The sequence below is a fragment of the Numenius arquata genome, chromosome 3 (assembly GCF_964106895.1).
Source record: "Numenius arquata chromosome 3, bNumArq3.hap1.1, whole genome shotgun sequence".
Classification (NCBI taxonomy): domain Eukaryota; kingdom Metazoa; phylum Chordata; class Aves; order Charadriiformes; family Scolopacidae; genus Numenius; species Numenius arquata.
The window spans coordinates 40287106-40308764 of record NC_133578.1 but is presented as its reverse complement, the minus strand read 5'-3'; the positions used below and the strand labels follow the sequence as shown (position 1 = coordinate 40308764).

The 21659-nt window shown below is 41.3% G+C and overlaps 1 protein-coding gene across 1 annotated transcript in view; it reads left to right on the top strand.

Moving 5' to 3' along the window:
* Positions 1-21659, top strand: part of BARD1 (BRCA1 associated RING domain 1) — a 51307-nt gene that overhangs the window by 25676 nt on the left and 3972 nt on the right. The window contains exons 7-9 of the mRNA XM_074145323.1: positions 7373-7481; positions 8966-9101; positions 10139-10231. Of these exons, the coding sequence (XP_074001424.1) occupies positions 7373-7481; positions 8966-9101; positions 10139-10231 (338 nt within the window). The remainder of the gene's footprint in view (positions 1-7372; positions 7482-8965; positions 9102-10138; positions 10232-21659) is intronic.

The window sequence follows — 21659 nt, the reverse complement described above, 5'->3', positions numbered from 1 at the left end:
CACCTTGAAAAGCTGACGGCTTCAGAAACTAATTTTCAAGCCACTTGAATATTGGGAACTCGCTGTGTGACACTTACCACTTGTCTATCTGGTATTTGAAAGCATAGCACAGGCAACAGCTTTGATGGAAGGTTTTGACGGGAATTAGGTACTGGAAGATTTGCACAGCAGAGACTCCAATGCCAATAGTGGGCTCTTCAGGTGTCTCAATAGCCTTAGTCTCTGCCGCATGCGTGAGCAAACATGGCTTCCTATTGAAAGAGAAACTTTTTAATCATGGAATAAAAGGTGTATGTGACCCTTAAGCTCTGGCTTAGCTTTTTCACTGAATACAGGTAATGTTCAGTTGTCTATTAAAACCATGTGACATCAGTATGTCACAACTCTGCGAGTAGCTACCTCTTGCAGTATCTCTGAGTACGAAAAACGGGTTCTAACCCACTTCTAAGTATGCGCTGTCCTTGACTTAATCTCTAGGGTACTTGGAATCCCTAGTGTGTGATGTTAATAAATATACATAATTATTTTTTCTTTTAAATTAAAATCTCTTTGGGAATAAATTTAGCTGCCTTGAATCTTTGTTTCATTTGGCAAAAGGAACTACAGGTGCTTTGGCAAAAATCCAGTCCTGTACCCACCTCCCCTTCGGAAAAAATCAGGCTTTCAAATCTTCTGTAGGCTCTCTTATCTTTGGCTGAAGTGCTACTGTGCGTGTTACTATTGCATTGATGATGGAAAAAGTTGGGATTTCCCCACGCCCCCCCATTTTTACAGAGAGCATTAGAGACATAGAGAAAGGGATGTACAGGCAAAGTGTTTAGACTTGAATAGTAAGACTTTACTGACCTTTTCTAAACACTACCAAGAAACAACAGAAACAAGGAACTGTATGTCTGAGACTTCTGAGAATCCGTCTTGTGCCTCCCTCCCTTCCTGTGCCCTACTGGCTTCCAGTAATGAATTGTGCTGTGATCTTTCCCTGGATCACAATTTTTACAAATCTTACAGGTTTTTTTCTGTCACTGCTTCTGATAGTGGTAGTCCTAATTAAACAGTGATTAGATTTGTCTAGGTAAGTGGACTTGAACCTTCTTTAATGTAGAAGGTTTAAATGTTTCTTTCTAGTGGCTGCAGGTGCCCTTATAATGAAGTCACATCTGACAAGAAGCTTGCTTTTCTTCAGCGACATTTTTCCTAGATCCCCAAGACCTTCAGACCACAGTTTTAAAAACGAGGTGAGAACAGGGTGATCACTTAAGATGGTGCAATTAAAGTTCTTTTCAGTATGACTAGTTGTAATTGGCCTCTTTGTACTTAATGCAGGATCTGCTCACCTTCATTTCATTATTACTCTAAAATCTTTAAAGTAGAAATTGAGCAGTGATGAGTAGAACTTGCATCTCTTCTCAAAAGTTTATTTTCTTGAGGAATATACCTAAGGAGTGCCTTAACTTTAGAGGTGTGCAGTGTTAGAGCTAAGACCTTACCAAGCCAATTTTGCCAAACTGGTTAATTTGTCTGATTTGAATTTGCATTTTTTTCTGTGTATGGAACTCTTTCTAGACCTTTTGTGGGCTCTTCAGGCTCTCAGTGAACTAACTTTCAGCTCAGGAGAAGGCCTTCTTTATCCTAGTATATTAAAGTGATTCTTCATTACCCCACAGGGATGGGGGGGAAAGTTTGATTAGTTCACTCTGGTTTCTTAAAGTCTTTTCCTTTAGCTAAGCTAAGTAAAACGTGAACATGATAAATGGATTCAAATGTGACTTGGGACACTATGAAATATATAGCATGAAACCCCACAAAAGTGACTGATGTCTTGCTGCTGTTTTGACCATAGAATTAACTCAGTTTTGTGTCTTAATGTCCCTTGTGTGTTGGAGAGTTAATCTACTGGAATAAAAACAGAGCCTGTGTTGAATAGCCTGCTTAGAGCAGTAGTTTTGAAATTTAGTGTGGTACTCAGCTGTGCAAGATTAAATACTTCTTTAAAGATGTGCAGTATTTACTGACTGTAGGCCCAAAGGTAGGTAAGATCCACTGGTCTGTAGAGGGATGTAAGATATATCTGGGACCAAACTGAGGTCTAAGGGACCTCAATTCATGAGGCACACAAATATTAGCATAACCTTAGCCATCAGAGAGCTGAGACTTTGCAATTTCAAATTTAGACTGTCAAGTTCACAGACCTATCAGTTACATCTCATTCCAAGTGTCTTTCAGGCTAGTTCTTTCTTCTTGCATGTTAATACATAGTGCATTAAGGAGTAACTCTGTGTAATATGAAGCAGCTACATATCTTTTGGACCAAAAGAATACAGATGAGAGCTACCTCTTTTGCCAGGAAGCAATCCTGGGATTTCAGTATCCCTTGGCAAAAAATTTTTTTTTGAAATCTGTAAGATTTAATACTTGTGGCACTTCATTTGCCATTTTAAGTTTTCACTGGCTGGGAAAGATACAAACTACAAATGAAAAATATTATATGGACCAGTGGACCTATTAATTGTCCTGCTGGTCTAGTTAATTTTTTTAGTTAATCTCCTACACATAGCTAATTTATATTTTTATAGCTTTTTTCATGCTCTCGCTCTCTTGAATTCTGTCTTTTTTTTTTCCTTGCTTCACAGCAAGTCAAGTGACTTGAAAAATTAGATCTGTGCATTTGCAATTTCACAGTGTTTCCTAAATGCTTTCACTCAAATGGGCTATCTTGCCAGTTCTTCATGCACAATAAGTTCAGCATTAGTAAAAATTGTTGTGTTGCCCTATTTCTTTAGGTGTTAGTTGTCTTTGCTCAGTTGTGAGTCTGATTCTGAACAAACCTGTGTGAATGCTTAGGGATAGACCGTGGGCTTCAATTTGAATAGCGTAGGGGCAAAACCTATTATAACCTGCAGTTAATTCCAGGAGCCATTAGACCCATGACACTGACATAATTTTGTCTGCTTTGTCTAAGTCAAGATAGTGCAGGGCTTTGCTGTGCAAGTGCAAGACAGTATGCTTAACTTCCTGCTGACAGCAGGTTAATTAAAACCCTGTCCCTGTTTGGGTATCTAAGACGGTCTTTCTGGCTCCACAGATTAATTTTTTTTCCTTCTGTCAGGTTCAAAAAAGTTTTCTGCTTACCGCAATCTCGGAATACAAGCGCTGAGCGGAGAGCCAGATTTCCATATGGGAATGAGTGGTTACGGTACTGCACTGGGACCTGGTGGTGGGGCTTCCATTCAATACTGAACTCTTTTTTCACAGAATCAGGGAATTGTCAGAGTTGGAAGGGAGCTCTAGAGATCGTCTAGTCCAACTACCTTGCTAAAGCAGGGTTGCCCAGAGCACATCACTCAGGACTGCATCCAGGAGGGTCTTGAAGATCTCCAGAGAAGGGGACTCCCATGACCTCCCTGGGCAGCCTGTTCCAGGGCTCTGGCACCCTCACCAGAAAGAAGTTCTTTCTCATATTTGAATGGAACTTTCCATGTTCCAGCTTGTGCCCGTTGCCCCTCGTCCTGTCACTGGGAACCACTGAAAAGAGTCCAGCTCCATCCTCCTTCAACCCACCCTTTAGGTACTTGTAAACATAGATAAGGTCTCCCCTCAGCCTTCTCTTCTCCAGGCTAAAGAGTCCCAGCTCTCTCAGGCTTTCCTCTTAAGGGAGGTGCTCCAATCCCTTAATCATCTTAGTTGCCCTTCGCTGGACTCTCTCCAGTAGTTCCCTGTCTCTCTTGAACTGGGGAGCCCAGAACTGGACGCAGTATTCCAGTTGTGACCTCACCAGTGCAGAGTAGAGGGGGAGAATGACCTCCCTGGACCTACTGGCCACACTCTTCCCTACGCAGCCCAGGATCCCATTGGCCCTCTTGGCCACAAGGGCACATTGCTGGCTTTTTGTGGGGCTGGGGTAAAACTTGGTTTATACTCAGCTGTGGAAGAGAAAATAACTTCTGGTGTCAAAATGGAGCAGCCTAAAACTCCTGATTACAAAGTATTATATAGTCATTGTTTGCTTGTATCAAAAGCTGTGAAAATTTGGGGCTTCTGAAGAATTGACGAGGGTGTGTCTCCCTCTGGTTGCTTGTTTCCTGACAGTTTACTGAAACATTTAGAAGGTAACTGTTAAGTTTCTTTTTGACTACAGCAGTAACCTCTGTTGTCTTCGTACCTAAGGCTTCAGCAATGTTGCACCATAAACTGAATCCAATTTCTAAAGCTTTTCATAAGAAGCTCTTTGATCTGTCAGTCCTTAGGATACCATTTGTCATCTCCTGTAAAGTCATACTCAGCAGATTACATCAAGTTTCTCTTCATTGGACTCACCTTTGTTCTCGGCATAGGCGTCCTGCCCTTTGATTGGAATTTGTTCCAGCTGTAAGAACCCTCTATTGACTATTCAGTACCTTGATGACTGACTAATAGGAGACTGCTTGCATCAAAGGATACATCTGACTCTTGAAGATTTAAAACAACTTGCAAAAAGCCCACTTGCATTCTGGTAGGAAGAAGTATGTCTGAGAGACCTTGTATTCTAGCTGAAGCACCAGAGACACAATTGTGTCTTCCTTCTGAGTGTGAAACTTGTCTTGTTAAGCCTTCACATGCGCTGGACCCTTTCTCAACAAACCCAGACCTGTAGTAGGAGCACACAAACAGAGGTATTGATATTTCTAAAAATGCTGTGTTTGTGTGTTAGGGTGAACCTAATGCGCATGTCTCGCTTAATTTTGCTTTGCAAACTGAATCGAAAATCAATTTTTACTCTGAAACAAGGTGGACGATTTTGCTTGCTCAGTGTGGCTGAGTAAAGACAGATTTGAGCATGCATTTTTGCCAAAAGCTTCTGTTTCCCATTCTTGTGCCTTACTGGTGTTCTTGTGGCTGCATAGATCTGGTCCTTGATGCTAGTCACAGGGTGAAAAATAATATATATTCCTAATATATTAAAAGCAGTTTCTTCAGTAACTGCACTGCTAACTGTATCAACCCAACAAAGACTGGGCAAGGTCTCTTTCTGATCATGAGTACTTACTGTTTGGATGGTTAGTGGGTGCGTAACTAAAAAGAACAAATCCAATTTTCATCCTTTTTCTTTGGAAAGGATGTGTAAATTACAGCAATACCATACTTGAAATTTGTTGTTAGGATGTGTTTCTTGTCTCAGTTTTTATTTTGTAAATCGTCTTCTGTTTCGGCTATTTTTTTTTCTCCCTTTCCTTAAGCTCAACAAGCTGCTTTGTTGCAAACATTCAAAAGTCTTAAACCCATCCCTTGGCCTGGTGTTTCTTTTTTCAGACCTCAGCTCCCAGGTTTGTCACATTTTACTTTAACTATGCCAGCCTTAACATCCTATGAATAGCCATTAATTCTTTAGTGCTGCATAATGACAGGACAGCATTTTGTAATAACACCGGTAAGAGGCAACTGAAATGATCTTAAAAATGCAGAAAAAAAAATTTAAGTGACTACAGAGGGAGTAGCTGGAGCTCTTATTTGTACAGTTTGATTGGCAAAAAATGTTCTATATTTCACTGTGATGACCTATATGTTTATCTATGGTAAACATTCATGAGCCTTTTTCCAACAGTCAAGGATCTTACTGTGACTTGCACGGGGAGACATTCCCAAACCTCTGCTACTGACAGACAGTGATTTCCTCCCCCTGCTTAGTTCACAGGAAAAGGTCAGCCAGCTAGTCTAAAGGTGATTTTAGTGTATGTGCTAATATTTCTTCCCCCCTCACCCTCCCCCGGGATGTGTTGTTCAAAGGAACTCTGTCCTGCAGCAGTCTGAGTCAAATATGGCCCTTATTTAAAGAAAGGGCAAGAGCTACCCTGATGATGCATGACAAAGCAGGAACAGCACGACAATATTTAATGGGCTGCAACTCCCAGGACTGGGCTGAGATTTAACCAATTATCTTTTAGTCTGCAGAATTTGTATTATGCTTAGCTCTTCGCTCATTAGTAACACAGAAGAGCTTGGGGTTGGTAGTATTGTAAAATTAGCGATTGTAAAAATACCATCCCAGAATCTTCTGTGTGGGATTTTTGTGGATTGTTGTTTTCCCAAGAGGCTCTGTTAGTGAGCAGTGCTCAGAGTCAGGAGCATAGAAGGGTGCTAAGGTCAGATGCATCTTTCAGCCTTACACTGGCCGAAGCCCCCCAGTTAAGTTGAAGTGAAGATTTGGTGATGGGAGCTTCTCTTTGGGCTGGATTGGGTTATGGCCTCATGTGGAATTCCCTATAAAGCTTCCTAGATTCCTACTCTGCACAGCAACGTGTGGTGAAGTAAGAGACAGTACTTCAGAGATGCAGTGGTTTTTTGACCTCTTTAAATGTTTCATTGCTTGATGACTAAGCTTGCTGGATTTCAGATACGGAGTCAGGGCTTTGTTCTCGGTGACAAGCTTCCCCTTCATAACGAGCTCTTGTTATGCCTTTTGAGAGCCAGAGCTCCATGAGGTGGGGAGAAGAGGATCAGCTGGAATAGCCATTATTTCCACAAAGGGCAAAGCAAGCAAAATATTTCCGAAGAGTGCTGGGAGAGGATCGCGTTCGTTAACAGCAATTATACCTGTTCGGCGGTTTCAAGCTTTCCTCCACTTGCTACCGTCCTGCAGCTGCAAAGTTGTGTGAAGAAGAGATAGAAGCCATGGCTGTGCTTGATGTTGTGTTTATAGCAAATCCTATCTGTCTGGGTAATGCTGAAAGAATGGGGGAGGAAATGGGTCTTGAAGCATGTCTAATCACTATGAGGTGCCACGTAGGATGAATAGCGTTCAACAAAATTGGCAAAACAACTAAAATTTGAATGAATTGGCTGTAACGTGTGCTGTAGAACAGCACGCTGAGGGAAAATGAGATGCATACTCAAATTTTGGAAGCGCGAGGGAGTCGCAGTTCCCAAGTAGGAAGCAGATAGCTTTTCCCATAAAAGCATAACCACATCAAGCTCCGGTGTTTAATACACTCTTGTTAAGTGTCCAGTCTTCTGACATGGCTTTTATGGCAAATGGGTAAGCCAAAAATACTTTTTTTTTTTTCTTGGTTATATGACTGCAATCAAAGATTAAAGCTGAAATTTTCTAGCTCCTGTGAATGATAACAAAATTATCTTGAAACAGTTTAGCAAGGACTGTGGTTTATTTAACTGAGCATACTGCTCTGAACATCTCTTACTCTTCAGCTGAATGCAGCAGCTTGTAATTCGGTATCCATCTGTCTTAAATGCAATTCTTACTTGAAGCTTTGTGGTTTTTAGCTGAAATTACATATTAATAAGAAAGTGGGAGGGAAAGCTACCCAGCTAACGTGCCCAGTTAGTTAAGGATAAAGTCACATTTTATTTACTTAAAACCATCATGTGCTTGTTTTGCCAGTAATATATTTGGTCTGCGGCCTGTGGACTATGCGGAAAGTGAAAAGATGAAGTCTGTGCTAATGTTACCAGTGAAGAATGAGTCATTTTCATTTAGCCAGCCCTGTGAGGTAAGTGTGTGCCGTTTTTTGTTTTGGTTTGCTTTTTAAAAAAACGTAATTTTATCTTGTAAGTATTGAAGGCTTGGACCTAAGTAAAGAACATCACCTGCCTTTACAGGGAGATTTTAAATAGGCTGGGATACTAACTTGGACAATATTTCTAGAACATATGTGGGATGCTTACAGGCTATGATATTCTGTGTTATCATAGCTTTATCTGGGAAAACAAAGGACATTTCTTGTAATGTGGCTTTATTATAGGAGAATGAACAATATGTTATTCCTGAAGTATTGTTGATTGAACACGCTGTTGTTTTCTGCATATTTAAATTTGTTCTGTTTGCTGGACTGGCTGAAAGCAGTCTTTACTCCAGGTGCTTTTTGTGTGCCTTCAAAAGGCTGTTCCAGTATTGTCCTTTGTCCAACAATGAAGATACCGGCTCAGCAGTTGAAAGCAGCTTTTCGAAGGTTATTTTGGGGGTTTTGTTTTTGTTTTTTCCCCCTTTCTGCCAAATACTTCTCAGGATTTGTGACCAAAATCAGGTTACTCAGACTTTGTGCTTCCTGATGAATGATGGTTAAACTCACCTGACCGTTACAAGTAGTCCTATTCTACTCCAGGGTATACAGCCTGTTGTGATCCAGTGGGTAATAAGATACCCACTGGCCAAAAGTAAACTGTTGGAGCTAAATCAGCAATGATATGACTGTTCCTCCCACTTGTAACAGATGTAAGATGCAGCTCTTCCGTCGCAAACAGAACGCTCAACATTTGCGTTTGCTTTGGGATGAGTGTATGCCAGTGGATGGTTACCAGCTCATATGGATGACTTGATCCAAAGCTTTAGGGTAACTGGGTCTCAAAGGTGTGTCTGTACTAGGGAATCTGGGAGTACTTCCAAAGACCCAGGAGCTGACGTATCACATCTTTGTCAGCATAAAACTTTAGCAAGCAGCTCCTCTTACTTTGCATTAGTACTATCTGCATAACAAAACTTAAGCATTTATTACTTACAGAGCAACGTATTAGGGACATTTTTAGTAGAAGGAAATGCAGGTGTTTAATTATGTAGGTTACTCAACATATTGGTAGCGAATCTGTTGGTAATACTTCACTAAAAGTAGGAGGCTTTACTACTTGCTTGGGAAATTTTTCTCTCCTTCGAGTCAGCAAGGCTGTTTACACAATGTTCGACCAGCTGAATGTGTGCACACCAGTGTCTTAAAAAAAAAAAAGCAAGGAAGAAAAAACCTGATGCATAAGCTGTTATGGTACCTTGCATAAGCTGAATGAAGACCTCTAATATCTAGCTTTCTTTCCTCTAGAGCTGTTTTGTTATATAGAGATTTATTTATGGACCGTGTCCACTAAGCTTGCCATGAATTGTTTTTCAAAATGCTTATTCTTTATTAGACACATCTGTCAAACAAGTTAGTTGCTTTCTTTATGTTCCCAAACATTCAGCTTACTGTAGGATTTTATGTTCATGCAGGCTCTGAGCCCGAGCCAGCAAAGAGATGGACCTCTTGTTATACTGGGGAGTAATCTGAGTTCACAGCAACAGAAATTGCTGATCAAACTGGCAACAGTTCTGAAGGCTCAAAGGTGTACTGAATTTAACAGCAAAGGTACGCAGTCTTGTTGAAATGTCTCTGTCCAGATATAAGTAACTGCAGTTCTGCACTTCCTCCTTTAAGATACTGGCTGCAAGAGCTTTTTGTCATACTTAATAAGTGCACTTTCTGAAATCCTTGGAATTATAGCAGTAGTAGAACAATGGTGTCTTGCGTTGCGTGTAAACTCATAAAGCCTGCCTGGTTACTGAGGCAGGAGACTTCTGGAGGAGCCACAGTTTGACAGTATATTGTCTGTTATTTAAAACCTGTAAGTTCTCCTTAAAGACTTCTTCTCTTTATACTTTTACCAACTTTTACCAACTTTGACCAAGGTCTCTGCTCATATGAGACATCCTGTAAGGCTTTTATGTTGCAGAAGGGAGTCTTAGGCAGATGGTGCCTTTAGAAAGAGCATGTCACTGACTAAAAGTTGACAATTTTTTTCTCATGTGCTACCTTCCTTCAAATTTTGTTCTTGATTCAGAGGATGGAGCCAAATTATGTGGTGCTTTTTTTTTTCCTGTTGTTGTTCCCTTTTGAGGGGGGTAACATTGTCTTAATCCCTCCTATTAGTTTTTCTTTGGAGTGCTTCTGCTTGTGAAAGAAGTGCTAAGGTAGTTTTACCCTACTGTCTTTCACACCCTGATTAATACTTCAGAATTCTGAGTTGAGTTCTGTTAGCTTTGTGTTAAAGTAGTGAGATTCTATAGTAAGATTCCTGTCAGAGTTAAATATAACTTTAAAAGGATTGGAAAAATGTACTATCCTATAAACCAGAACCTCCTCTGAAGTTTTAAGTGTTAGCTTAGAACTATAAAAACAGGTTTTCCCTTTTTCATAGCAAGTATATGTCGGAAACCACAAAACTTCTAATAGTGCTTCCATTTACTCGTATCCTAGTCTCAAAAATTGTATACTTGTGCTGGAAAGAGTGGTTCATAGATTATTATAGTCTGTTTATTCTTTAAATGGTGATTGATTGCTTTTTAGCCAGGCATGGCTCTGTTTTTCATGTGCCTTTACTTCTACTGATGTAATCTTTCTCCTAGTAACTCATCTTGTTATCCCTGATGCTCCAATGCCAAGAACTGTCAAATGTATGATGGCTGTTCTGACTGGATGTTGGGTCCTCAAGTTTGAATGTAAGTACAAAATATATGGGATTCTTCAAGCTTTGTAACCAGAAATTGGAGATGGAATTCCAGAGAAAATTTTCAACAACTGCCCTGGTTATCAGTACTATCAACATAAAGTTGTGAGGGTTTTGTTTTTTAATCTCCTGAATGACAAGAGATTTAATTAAATACAACTACTCCTTCCTTGGCAAATGTGTGCATTTCATTATTAGAAGTATTGGGTAGGTCATACCCCAAGCGTCAGTAGGGAGTGAATTTGTACATGGCTACACTAAGAGGGATTTGGAAGGTGATAGAAAATATCCTGGGAGAGGAGGAAGGAATTTGTTAAATTCTTGGATTTCTTATAAGCAGCTTCCATTGAAATTGATACGAAACTTTTGCTTGCTTAGGGTATGTGACCAAGGCCTGTAGGAAGGCAAGGTGTTGCTTATTTGCTTTTATTTTTATTGCTGAGACCTGTTGAAAGTTACAGCTTCTAACCAAAGTTATACTGTCAGCTGATCATAACCCCCGTTCGTACTTTCCACTAAAGTTCTCTCTTTGTTGAAAGCATTGTCAGCCTGTATGCAATCACAGGCTCAGGCAGGTTAAATGTATAATATAACTTTCAATACTCATTTCTGTACCCACTAGCCCGGCAGACTGGAGTGCTCTTCAACTAAAATAGTAATTTCCAGGGAAAGATGACTTGCATAGCATGCAAGTCCTCTTGGCATGCAAGTGGTTTTGATGTCATCTTTCATGCAGTCTGTAATTAGTTTTTACCGTCTGTGCTTTTTCTATACAGCTGTTCTTTGGACTTACACCCCAAATTCTGGTTTTTATTTATTCATTCTAATGTGTTTCTTAGTATCCGCTTTCATTGCAGTTGTAAAACCCATCTTCTTCCCCTTGACCTTTATGGCTAAGTCCTTTTAGCTAATAAGTACACTACAAATGAGTTAATTATCCGTGGAAAACTCACAGACAAATTTCATTCCAGTTTTCTACTGTGTGACTAAACATCAGAATATAAGGATTCTTTAAATTTTCCAGTAACTAATGTTTATAAAGCACTGCTTAAAGCTTCAAAAGATGCGTAGTAATTTTTCAAATAAGGCACATCATCGGACGCTTTAAACATCGGACTTTTTTTCACAGTGTTCCGTTGGCTTCCAGCTAGTCAATAGACTTGTTTCCATGCTTTTTTTTGAAGGGTCTGTTGAATTGGTGTCCCCTCAGAAATGTTTTCTGCAACACCTACGGTGGCTTCTGTTTGTGGCCTTATGAGCATTTGCAAAAGGAAAACAGTGTCCCCTCTCTGTGCTGTGATTCGTACAAATAGGAGTAGCTTCTTGTTGAATATGTAACATGGAGAAATACTGTTTCTGCTTATGCAAGCAGATGGATTTAATAACCTCCAGACCCTTTGTTGATAAGGACTAGGGAGATGGTTTCCTGTTTGGAGGTAGGGATGCAGCAGGAAACTCAGAAGGCCTAGAGGCGATGTTTGGGTTGTGTAATTGGAAAGGGTGTGTGCAGGTGCTCTGAAACAATATCCTGAAGACTGAATTATCCTTTTTCTGTGGTGAATCGCTTTGCAGGTTCTTGGCTTCGCTCAGTTCAGGAGGTCTGCTTACCTTCTATCATATGTGCTAGGGTGGTTTTCCTCTACTTCATTTTATCATCTTGCTAATCGGATGCTTAGAAAGCTAATGTTGCCAGTAAAGGTATGTAGCTTTCTGTAGCTGAGTGGTAGGGAGATTTAATTAGCGAGACCTGAGTTTAAATCTTTGTGGAAGAATTTTCATAAATATAAGGGATTGGAAAAAGTAAAATAAATAAAATAGTGTGGGGGTTATTCAGGGAGTATTTTTGTGGGTTTTTTTTTGTTTGCAGCTGAGTTTTATTTTATGTTGTTAGTACTGATTAGTACAATCCTGACTGTTAATGCTCCCAGCTTAGTAAGCAACATACTACTTAAAAGCGAGTGATTCTCCTCCCTAGTGGGAAATGTTAGTAATAACTCATGGGGTCTGATGCAGCTAAGTGCCTATAATTAACAACACCACTCCATCTGTTCCCACCAGTCTGTTATTAGTCTTCTTCAGAGTCATTACAAGTTAAAGATTGTTATAACAAATAATGGGACTCCTGCTGATGGAACATTTGTCTAGGAAAAAAAGAGGTCTTTGCTTTTCCATAATTTCTCTATTTATTGTGGCTTTTTTGACTTGTATTTGGATAAGTTTCCTTAAATGTTATGCAAGTAAACTTCCAAATGTATGTGCATATTCTGACTTACTTCTATCAAAGCCACTGCAAATAAATTGAAGGAATTGCTTATAGTTCAGTGTTCCAAACTGTTCACTTGGAAGTAAATTCATGTTCAAAAACTTTACTGAAAAATTTGAGAAAACAAAGCTTGATGTAGCACTTAATAAAATGCTGACTATGCATAAGTGAGCATTTGAATTTTTTTTACTACAAGGTAAGCTGCATTTGACTGTTATTTCTAAAGTTATATTTATAGCCTACACTTAATTATACCAGTTTTTTAAAAAAACATTGCACGCTTGCAAAAAACAGTATTTCATTTGAGAGTGCATTTCTTACGTTAACTCTTCCATTACAGCAGGCTTTCAGGCTGTGTTTTTCTAATAAAAAACAATTTTCTTCTCTTATGTCTATACATGTGTCTATACACACAGATACAGCATCCATTAGTATCAGTAGAGAGGTAATGTGGAATTTTCCAGCAGTTTGAGCTAAATGTAGGGCCTCAGAGTATTAGAGAGCCAAGACTTAAATATGTATCTTCAGTTTTTGGGTTCCCTTTTGTCTTCAGGTAGAAGATTAGGATGAAAGGATGTTATCACTGTAAGGTGATATTATTAGATCTTCACAGAAGAAAAATTTCACCTTACCAGTTGCAGTTCCTTATTTTCTATATATAATACACTGTCAGCAATATATCCACTTTCAAAGCAGCACAGAATTCAATTGAGACACTGTTGTCACTGTGCTCCTTGCCCTTGGCCATATCTTTCATTGGTTTCATTATTTTATTGCCTTCATTATTTCTGGGACAGTAATAGGGCACAAAGCATATCGTTATCCTTCTGCGAGCAGGCTGAGACAAAGATTCAAGTATCACTGTGTTTTCTCTGTGCTTTTCGTAGAGCATAGAGTAGTGTAATTAAACCCAGAAATCTTTAATAGCTCTTCAGCTTGTTTTTTTCTTAAACTGATTGTCGTCTGTTAAAGGAGGGAATGAAAAATGATCTCGGAAACGACATGCATTGAAACAAGCTTGTGTCAGTCTTTGCAGCAAAGTATCTGGCAGAATTCTGAGCATCTGATTGCTTATTCCTTCATTTGTTTTGCTTACCTGGAGCAGCAGCAATGATTCAGCTCTGATCATTTAAAGGAATGCAAAAAAACCCCCTGCTTTTCCTGTAAAAAAAGCCCTGTCCTTTTCCAGGACTCAGAACAACTGGGAGTTGACTGGAACAGCTAGAGGATTGCATGACTGACATTTCAAGGAGAAAAATGCTTTCTGAATTTCTTGGAACAATATGCCCATCCTCGTTTAGGCTGTTAGACAAGGAAAGTGCAAAGCTGTTTGAGCTGACTGCTTCTCAAGCTTGGACTGTCTCTCTTCCATGCATAAACATCTTTTAGATAACAGGCTGATACTCAGCAAAGCCCACCCTCCTTAAAACAGCTCAAAACTTTTGATCACTGGAGTTTCACGCTTGTTTTCCAGTTGGAGACTTACTTCAACTGCCCCCCTCTACAAAAGGCAGCTCTGTGGGAGGTGATAGAAATACCGAAGGTGCCTGCGCATGTTCTTGTTGTATTGGGTGTACAACATGGGGGGTTTCACATCAACAGGGTCTGAACCTCTGCGCTCCAACAAGCATCTGCACCTTCTGGAAACGAGGAGAGAAACAGCTTCAAAGTTGGTGCAAGTTTAGACTGAAGCTGCTGGGGTTTGCAGAGGAGGAAATGGGGGTGAAGATGTCTTCAATCTGGTGTTTGCCTTTGCAGAACGGGGAAGTGAGCTGGTTTGAAATAAGGTCTAGAAGAAAAGGAAATCATGCTTGCCCTGCTCTCCCTGCTCTGCGTTACCTGGATGTTCAGTTTATCATATTTTGAGATTCCTTTTGTTTCGATTCAGTTTTGGTTTGAAGGAAACCTTACACTAAGGAAGCCCATTCTGAGGCAAAGGATGGGGAATATCACTACTTTCATTTAAAAGCATGTAAGAGGTTCCGGAGCAAGGATGAGCATTTCCAGTAGAATTTAACCTGCCCTCTGCACCTTAGGAATTGCTACCTCCAGTCTAGAAAACAGCTGTGGTAAATGCTGGTTTCTTAAAGGAGATAGGACACTTAGAGGTTTAAGTGAAGTAAAGATTTTCATATTACATGCTGCTAACTTCTGGCAATTGATGTTTAAGGACTTTCTAAGCATCTGCTCCATCATATTTAATGAATATCACCTGGATTAACTTATTAATTACCGTTCTTAAGCAGATTCATTTTAGTCTCTGCAGCATCTTGTGCCATTTCCATGTGTTGGAAAAATAGACTGGTCTTGTTTCACGAAGTGAGATCTCTACCTTGCTCCACGAAGTCTGTGATTCTAAAGTTACTTTATAAGCATATAAGAGACAGTATAAAAATTCTCTGTGCTGTAGGCAGAGACCAGTAATGCTGTTGATGAAAGCAAATTGAAGCTAGCCATGCCAAATCCCCCTAAGGCTTTCTCTCAGTCCAGATTCCCTCCTTTTCTAGGAAAATAGTCTCATCAAGCTTTACTCAATCTGCGTCTAAGTCTTAAAACCTAGCACAGAGTAAGCTGAGGAAGTTTCAGTTGCAATCTCTACTAGATCTTGAACGCGTAGTATCTTATCTTCTTTGTTGCTGTCGTGTATTTCTAAATTACTTTTAGCTGTTCTAAGAGATTTGTGGGACTAACCCCTGCTCTTTGCTTTATTAATGCAAATCCAGCAAAACTCCAGTAAGGCTAATTGCGTTACTGAGAGCTACCCCTGGGTATCTGTGGGTGATTACAACTTGTTCTTGGCAACCTGTTCTTTTTGTACTTCATCCTGTTTAAATTGGTTTTGCTGATGCAGTTAGTTTCATTATAAACCAATAAGACTTACATGAATAAGGATTATAGGGCTCTGATCTTAAATTTTGCAAATAATGATTTCTTTATTTCCAGTACTAATAGCTACAGTTGTATCAAGGGTCAATTAACGATACCATTAGAGTGGGAACCCTTTTAACCTGCTTGCTCCTTATATATTGGAAGGTGAGAAGGCAGGGGCAGCTGTTCAGTGAAGTAATCAGGATCAGTATAAGTAGTGATGCTTTACTGATCTTGATAATGAGGGGAAAAAAGTGAGCAGTATTCTCTTTGCCAAATGAGGTGGCATCAAGCTAAAATGCGGTTGTATTAAGTGAAAAATCTTTTCTGCAATATTTTCTAGGGACCTTAATACAGGCTCGGGTTTTGCTAGAAATTGGTGCAAATGATCTTGTTTATATTTACAAATTGCAGGTATGAGATCACCCGTTGAAGAGGCTTTTAAACTTCTAATGTTCTGTATTTCTAGGGAGGAACCTTGCATGACCCCTCTGCACATGTCATCTTGCCCCAGTGTGATCTTCTGCCAGGCAAGCTTTGAGCATGTGCACACTTGAACTGGGCATTGCAAAACATCTCTGGTCCATGTGAAATGGAAATATGCCAATTGCCTTGGTACAAGTCTTACCCTTTTGTGGGTAACTGATCCAAGGACTGCTGGGATTAAACTAGAGGGCTATTAAAGCGTAGTTGCAATAATCACCCTCTTCTCTTTAGGGAAGAGAACACGTTGTGTGGCGATGAAGCCACAACATGTAGTCCAGGAGGGATCAAAGGAGACTTCAGGGCTTTGGAACAGTTGGTAAGGGAATCCGGAGCACAGGTTATTTTTTCCTCTCCTCTCAGTTGCAGACAGTGACACTGGAAGAAACAGACAAGTCCAGTCTGTTAATACGTGGCTCCGTGGTTGGTGTCACTGCCACAATCTTGGGTTTTTCGATACTGACCTACACGGCACCACGCTTGCTGGTGTCAGATGGCGTTCACCTTTGAGAAAGGGGAAGAGGGTCTTGGTTCACGAGCTAGCAGGACTCGTTGACAGAGCTTTAAACTAGGATTAAGGGAGGAGGGGGGCAATATCAGGCTTGCCTGTGACAAGCTGTGGGACAAGAGGCAACAGTTAGAGGGACAGGGTGCTAGTGAGGGCCTGCAACCTGTTGCGCTGAAACGTGCTGGCTGCACTGCAACACACTTGAAGTCTTATGGAGATGAACCAGGGGCTCCTGAGGTAATAGGAGCCAAGAGTGATACACCAGTGAAATAACCCAAAGGAATTAAGGGATTTTCCTCTTGCCATTACTGAAACCCGGTGAGACAAGTCCCATGACTGGAGTGCAGCTATCGATGGCTACCAGGCAGTTCAGAAGGGACAGGGGAGGAAGGAGGGGCAGAGGCGTTGCCCTCTACATCAAGAAGTGGATAAAGTGTGAAGAGCTGTCTGAAGAATAGCCATGAGCAGGTAGAAAGCCTATGGGTAAGAAGAAGAGACCAAGGCAACAAAGGGAACTTTGTGGTTGGGGTCTACTACAGGCTGTCCAATCAAGGGGAGCCTATTGATGAACCTTCTTACTCCAGCTACAGGAGGCATAGCTCTCACAGGCTCTCGTCCTGCTGGGGGACTTCAACCCCCTGACATCTACTGGGAAAGTAGCACAGTGAGCTGTAGGCTGTCCAGGAGACTTCTGGAGTGCATCGAAGATAAATTCTTAAGCCATGTGATAGCCTCAGCAGAGGGGATGCGATACTGGATCTGATAGTCACCAATGCAAGCGAGCCACTCAGTGATGTCAAGATGGGAGGCAGCCTGGGCTGCAGTGGTCTTGGACTGGTGGGTTTTGTAATCCTGAGGGATACGAGTCAAGCAAAAAGTAAAGTCAGGACCCTGAATTTTAGGAAAGCAAACTTCCAGCTGTTCAAGGAGTTAATAGGACGCCCTGGAAAAGTGCCCTCAGGGACAAGGGAGCAGAACAGAGCTGGTAGATCTTTAAGGATGCTTTCCTCAGAGCAGAAGAGCTCTTGATCCCCAGGTGTAGGAAATCAGGAAAGCAAGGCAAGGGACTGTCATGGCTGAGTCAAGACCTGCTGGTCAAACTAAAGGGCAAGAAAGAGATGCACAGGAAGTGGAAGCAGGGACAGGTATCTTGGGAAGAGTATGGGGATGCTACCCGGTTGTGTAGGGATGGGGTCAGGAAGGGCAAGATGCAGACGGAGCTGAACTTGGCAATAGAACGCCAAGAGTAATAAGGGCTTCTACAGGTATGTCATCCAGAAAAGGAAGATAAAAGAATGTGTACCCTCCTTGCTGAGGAAAACGGGCAAATTGGAAAAAAATTGGATGAAAAAGCTGAGGTACTCAACAGCTTTTTTGCCTCGGTCTTCACTGGCAACCTCTCTCCCCACACCTCTCAAGTGGCTGGACCATAAAGCAGGGACTGGGGGAGAAAAGTCCCTCCCACAGTAAGAAAAGACCGGGTCTGTGCCCACCTGAGGAACCTGAACATAAAGAAGTCTATGGGGCCTGATGAGATGCATCCCTGTGGGAATTGGCTGATACAGTTGCCAAACAACTCTCCATGATACCTGAAAAGTCATGGCAGTCAGGTGAAGTCCCCAGTGACTGGAAAAAGGGAAACATTGCACCCAAAATAGGTGCAAAAGAAAGGAGGATGCTGGGAACTCCCGACCTGTCAGTCTCATCTCTATGCCTGGGAAGATCATGGAACAGATCCTCCTAGCAGCCATGCTAAGGCACATGGAGGACAGGGAAGTGATTCGAGACACCAGCACAGCTTCACCGAGGGCAAATCCTGTCTGACCATCTCATGGCCTTCTATGATGGACTGACTACATCAGTGGACAAGAGAAGAGCTACTGATGTTGTCTGTCTGGACTTCTGTGAGGCCTCTGGCACGGTCCCCCACAACATGCTTCTCTCTAAATTGGAGAGATATGGATTTGATGGGTGGACTGCTTGGTGGATGAGGAGCTGGCTGGATGGTCGCATCCAGATGGTAGTGGCCAACAGCTCAATGTCTAGATGGAGATTGGTGACAAGTGGTGTCCCTCAGGGGTCCATATTGGGACCGTATAGTTCAATATCTTCATCAATGACATAGACAGTGGGATTGAGTGCACCCTCAGCAAGTTTGTCCACAACACCAAGCTGAGTGGTGCGGTTGACGTGCCTGAGGGATGGGATGCCATCCAGAGGGACCTGGACAGGCTGGAGGAGTGGGCCCGTATGAACCTCATGAGGTTCAACAAGGTCAAGTGCAAGGTCCTACACGTGGGTTGGGGCAACCCCTGGTATTAATACAGGCTGGGGGATGAAGGGATTGAGTCCAGAGGAAGGCCATGAAGATGAGAAGGCTGGAGCACCTCTCCTATGAAGACAGGCTGAGAGAGTTGGGATTGTTCAGCCTGGAGAAGAGAAGGCTCTGTGGAGACCTTATAGCAGCCTTCCAGTACTTAAAGGGGGCCTACGGGAGAGATGGGGACAAACTTTTTAGCAGGGCCTGTTGTGACAGGGCAAGGGGTAATGGCTTTAAAGAGGGTAGTTTTAGTCTAGATTTAAGGAAGAAATTTTTTGCACTGAGGGTGGTGAAACACCGGACAGGTTTCCCAGAGAGGGTGGTAGATGCCCCATCCCTGGAAACGTTGAGGTTGGGTGGAGCTTTGAGCAACATGATCTACTTGAAAATATCCCTGATCATTGTGGGGGAGATTGGACTCGATGGCCTTTTAAAGTCCCTTCCAACCCAAACTATTCTATGTTAAATGACTAAACTTGATCAACCTCAAACCTAGAAGGTCCACAGCTCTTAATGGCAATAGCATCATGGAATAAATCGAGATTGGCTGAGATCCTGAGTGAGTTAAGGGGTCTTTTTTTGCAACAGAACAGAGCAGATTTTCAGTCAGGCTTGCCTGCAAAGAATCCACAAGCTGCAAATGTGGGAAGGAAAACAATGTAACTCTGATCTGTACCTGCTCTGATAATGACATGTGTCTTCTCAGAAGCAAGTTTGCTTTTGCCTTGGTTTCCAGAAAGCTTTAAGGATGTCCTTGTGCTTTCAAGATTGTTGGTCCTGTTCTGATACCTTTTTTTTGCGTAAGTAATTAAGACGACCATCTCAATTTCAGAAGGGAGATGGCATATTACTGATGGTTACCTGATCACTTTTTAATTAGGATAATAGCAATTCTTTTTTTCAGTCCATTCATTTGACCAGTGTTCTTTGCATCAGGTGCTGACTGGTGGCTTTTCAATACAATGCCGAGCAAATGAGAGTCTGTAATCTCTGGAGTTCTGGGAATCAATTTAATATGGCTCCTGTTCGAAGCCAAAGGGCACTGTGCCTCCGACTCCAATAGGAGTGCTGTAAGGTCAACAGAGCTACTGGAATTTTCTCTATAAAAGCAGTGGAGTGATACATGTTTGAATACAGTATAGGATTTTATTTCCTTTTATATGTCCTCAGGATGACGCTCAGTTTGATATAGAGATTATTAAAAGAGAACTGTCGGGTTATCCAGCTGCTTACACGTTAGCAGCTTTAAAATTAATAATATTAAAGAAAAAGACCTGGGCTTTACTAAGTGGACTCAGCACTCATTTTTCACAGAAAATAACATCCTTAGCTGTAAAAAAAAAAAGTTTTAAAAAAATGGAAGTGCCTACAGTAGGCTCTAATCTTCTGTTTGTATCCCTACTCTTCAGCGTGAAATGGAAGCACAAGGTGATGCTGTGGTGATTGTACCATCTCTTTGGAAAAACGACAAAGCTTGTATGTGCCTGGTGCTTTCAAATGACATCATAACACGAACAAAGCTGATTATGCTGTCTTTGAGAACCTCACTCAGACTATTAGGACATACTGGTCTCTATTGTCTAAATTATTTTAGCTTCCTTCTTCTAGTTAGGAAAACTTGCCCTGTAGATAGCTGTTCCTTGACTTACAACCTTAGGGTTGTAAGCACCTTCCTCAAACGTTGGTTGCTACCTGCATCAGTTTTCTGAAAATACAGCTAGACCTGATTCTGGTGACACATGACAGGTTCAGATTGGACATCAGGAAAAATTTTTACATGGAAAGGGTTATTTAGCATTGGAATGGGCTGCCCAGGGAAGTGGTTGAGGCATCACCCCTGGAGGTATTTAGAAGACGGGTTGACATAGTGCTCAGTAACATGGTTTAGTGATGGGTTGTTGTTTTTTGTTTTGTTTTGTTTCTTTATCAGAGTTAGGTTGATGGTTGGACTAGATGGTCTTAAAGGTCCCTTCCAACCTAGGCGATTCTATGAGTCTATGACATGCTGTTTGCCTCCTTTCCTTGTGCCTAAGACTCTCCTTTCGCTGTTACCCTCTCTGTGTCCTCTTGTCTCTTTCCAAGTGATGCTCTTCCTATGGATTAGTTGTGCTGTTGATGCTAAGATTGCCGTGAAGCATGTCAAAGCCTGAAGGACCACCTTTTCTAAGCTTGGGGGTTCCAATGACTTTCTTCCCACTTTTGCTACCTGCACATAGACAAAAGCATTAGACGAGGCTGCTTGAAATGTCCCTGAGCACAATGGTTCCAAAAAGCACTTGTTCTTATCTATCAAATATGACAAGTCCCATGAGTCAGAGCAAGTTCTGCTTCTACATCTGGCATGAAAAAATATGTTCAGGAGTTGAAAATTCATTACTTGAGAAACACCTGGGCACTGAGAACTTACATTCCTGCCTTTTTATTCTACCTGGAATACATAGCTTTTGTGCCACAAATCTGTTACGACACGGATCTGTTCTGAATCTAGCTGGTTGAGAAAAGTTAAAATTAATGAGAATGCTGATCGTGCAGGCACTGGCTAGACTAATGGTCTGTTTGCATATTTCCAGTTTTTCAAGGAAACATGTTTATCTTGTGGTTCTTATAGATACAGTGAAAACAGGGCACATGTAGATGAGTGTCTCTTCTTGCTCTCGTAGAGGATCATCATTACAAGTTCCTCAGAGGACTTGGCAGCGTAAAATGGACATACCTATGCATGCAAAACAGACATAGCCTATTTTGTGTTTTCTGCTAAAACAAACATTCCACTAACATTAGTCATTTTCTTTTTCTTCCCCCCCACCCCGAGAAGTAAGAGTACAAGAAGAAGTCATAGTCTTTTGTATTCATTCAGTCTTTTATTACTTCCACGTCAAATTTCCTGCGTTTACTGATGCTGGCACTTGGATGCTCAATTTGTGACGTACTCATTGTATGAAAACCTCAGCTCTGTGATGAAAGTCCTTGAAATTGAG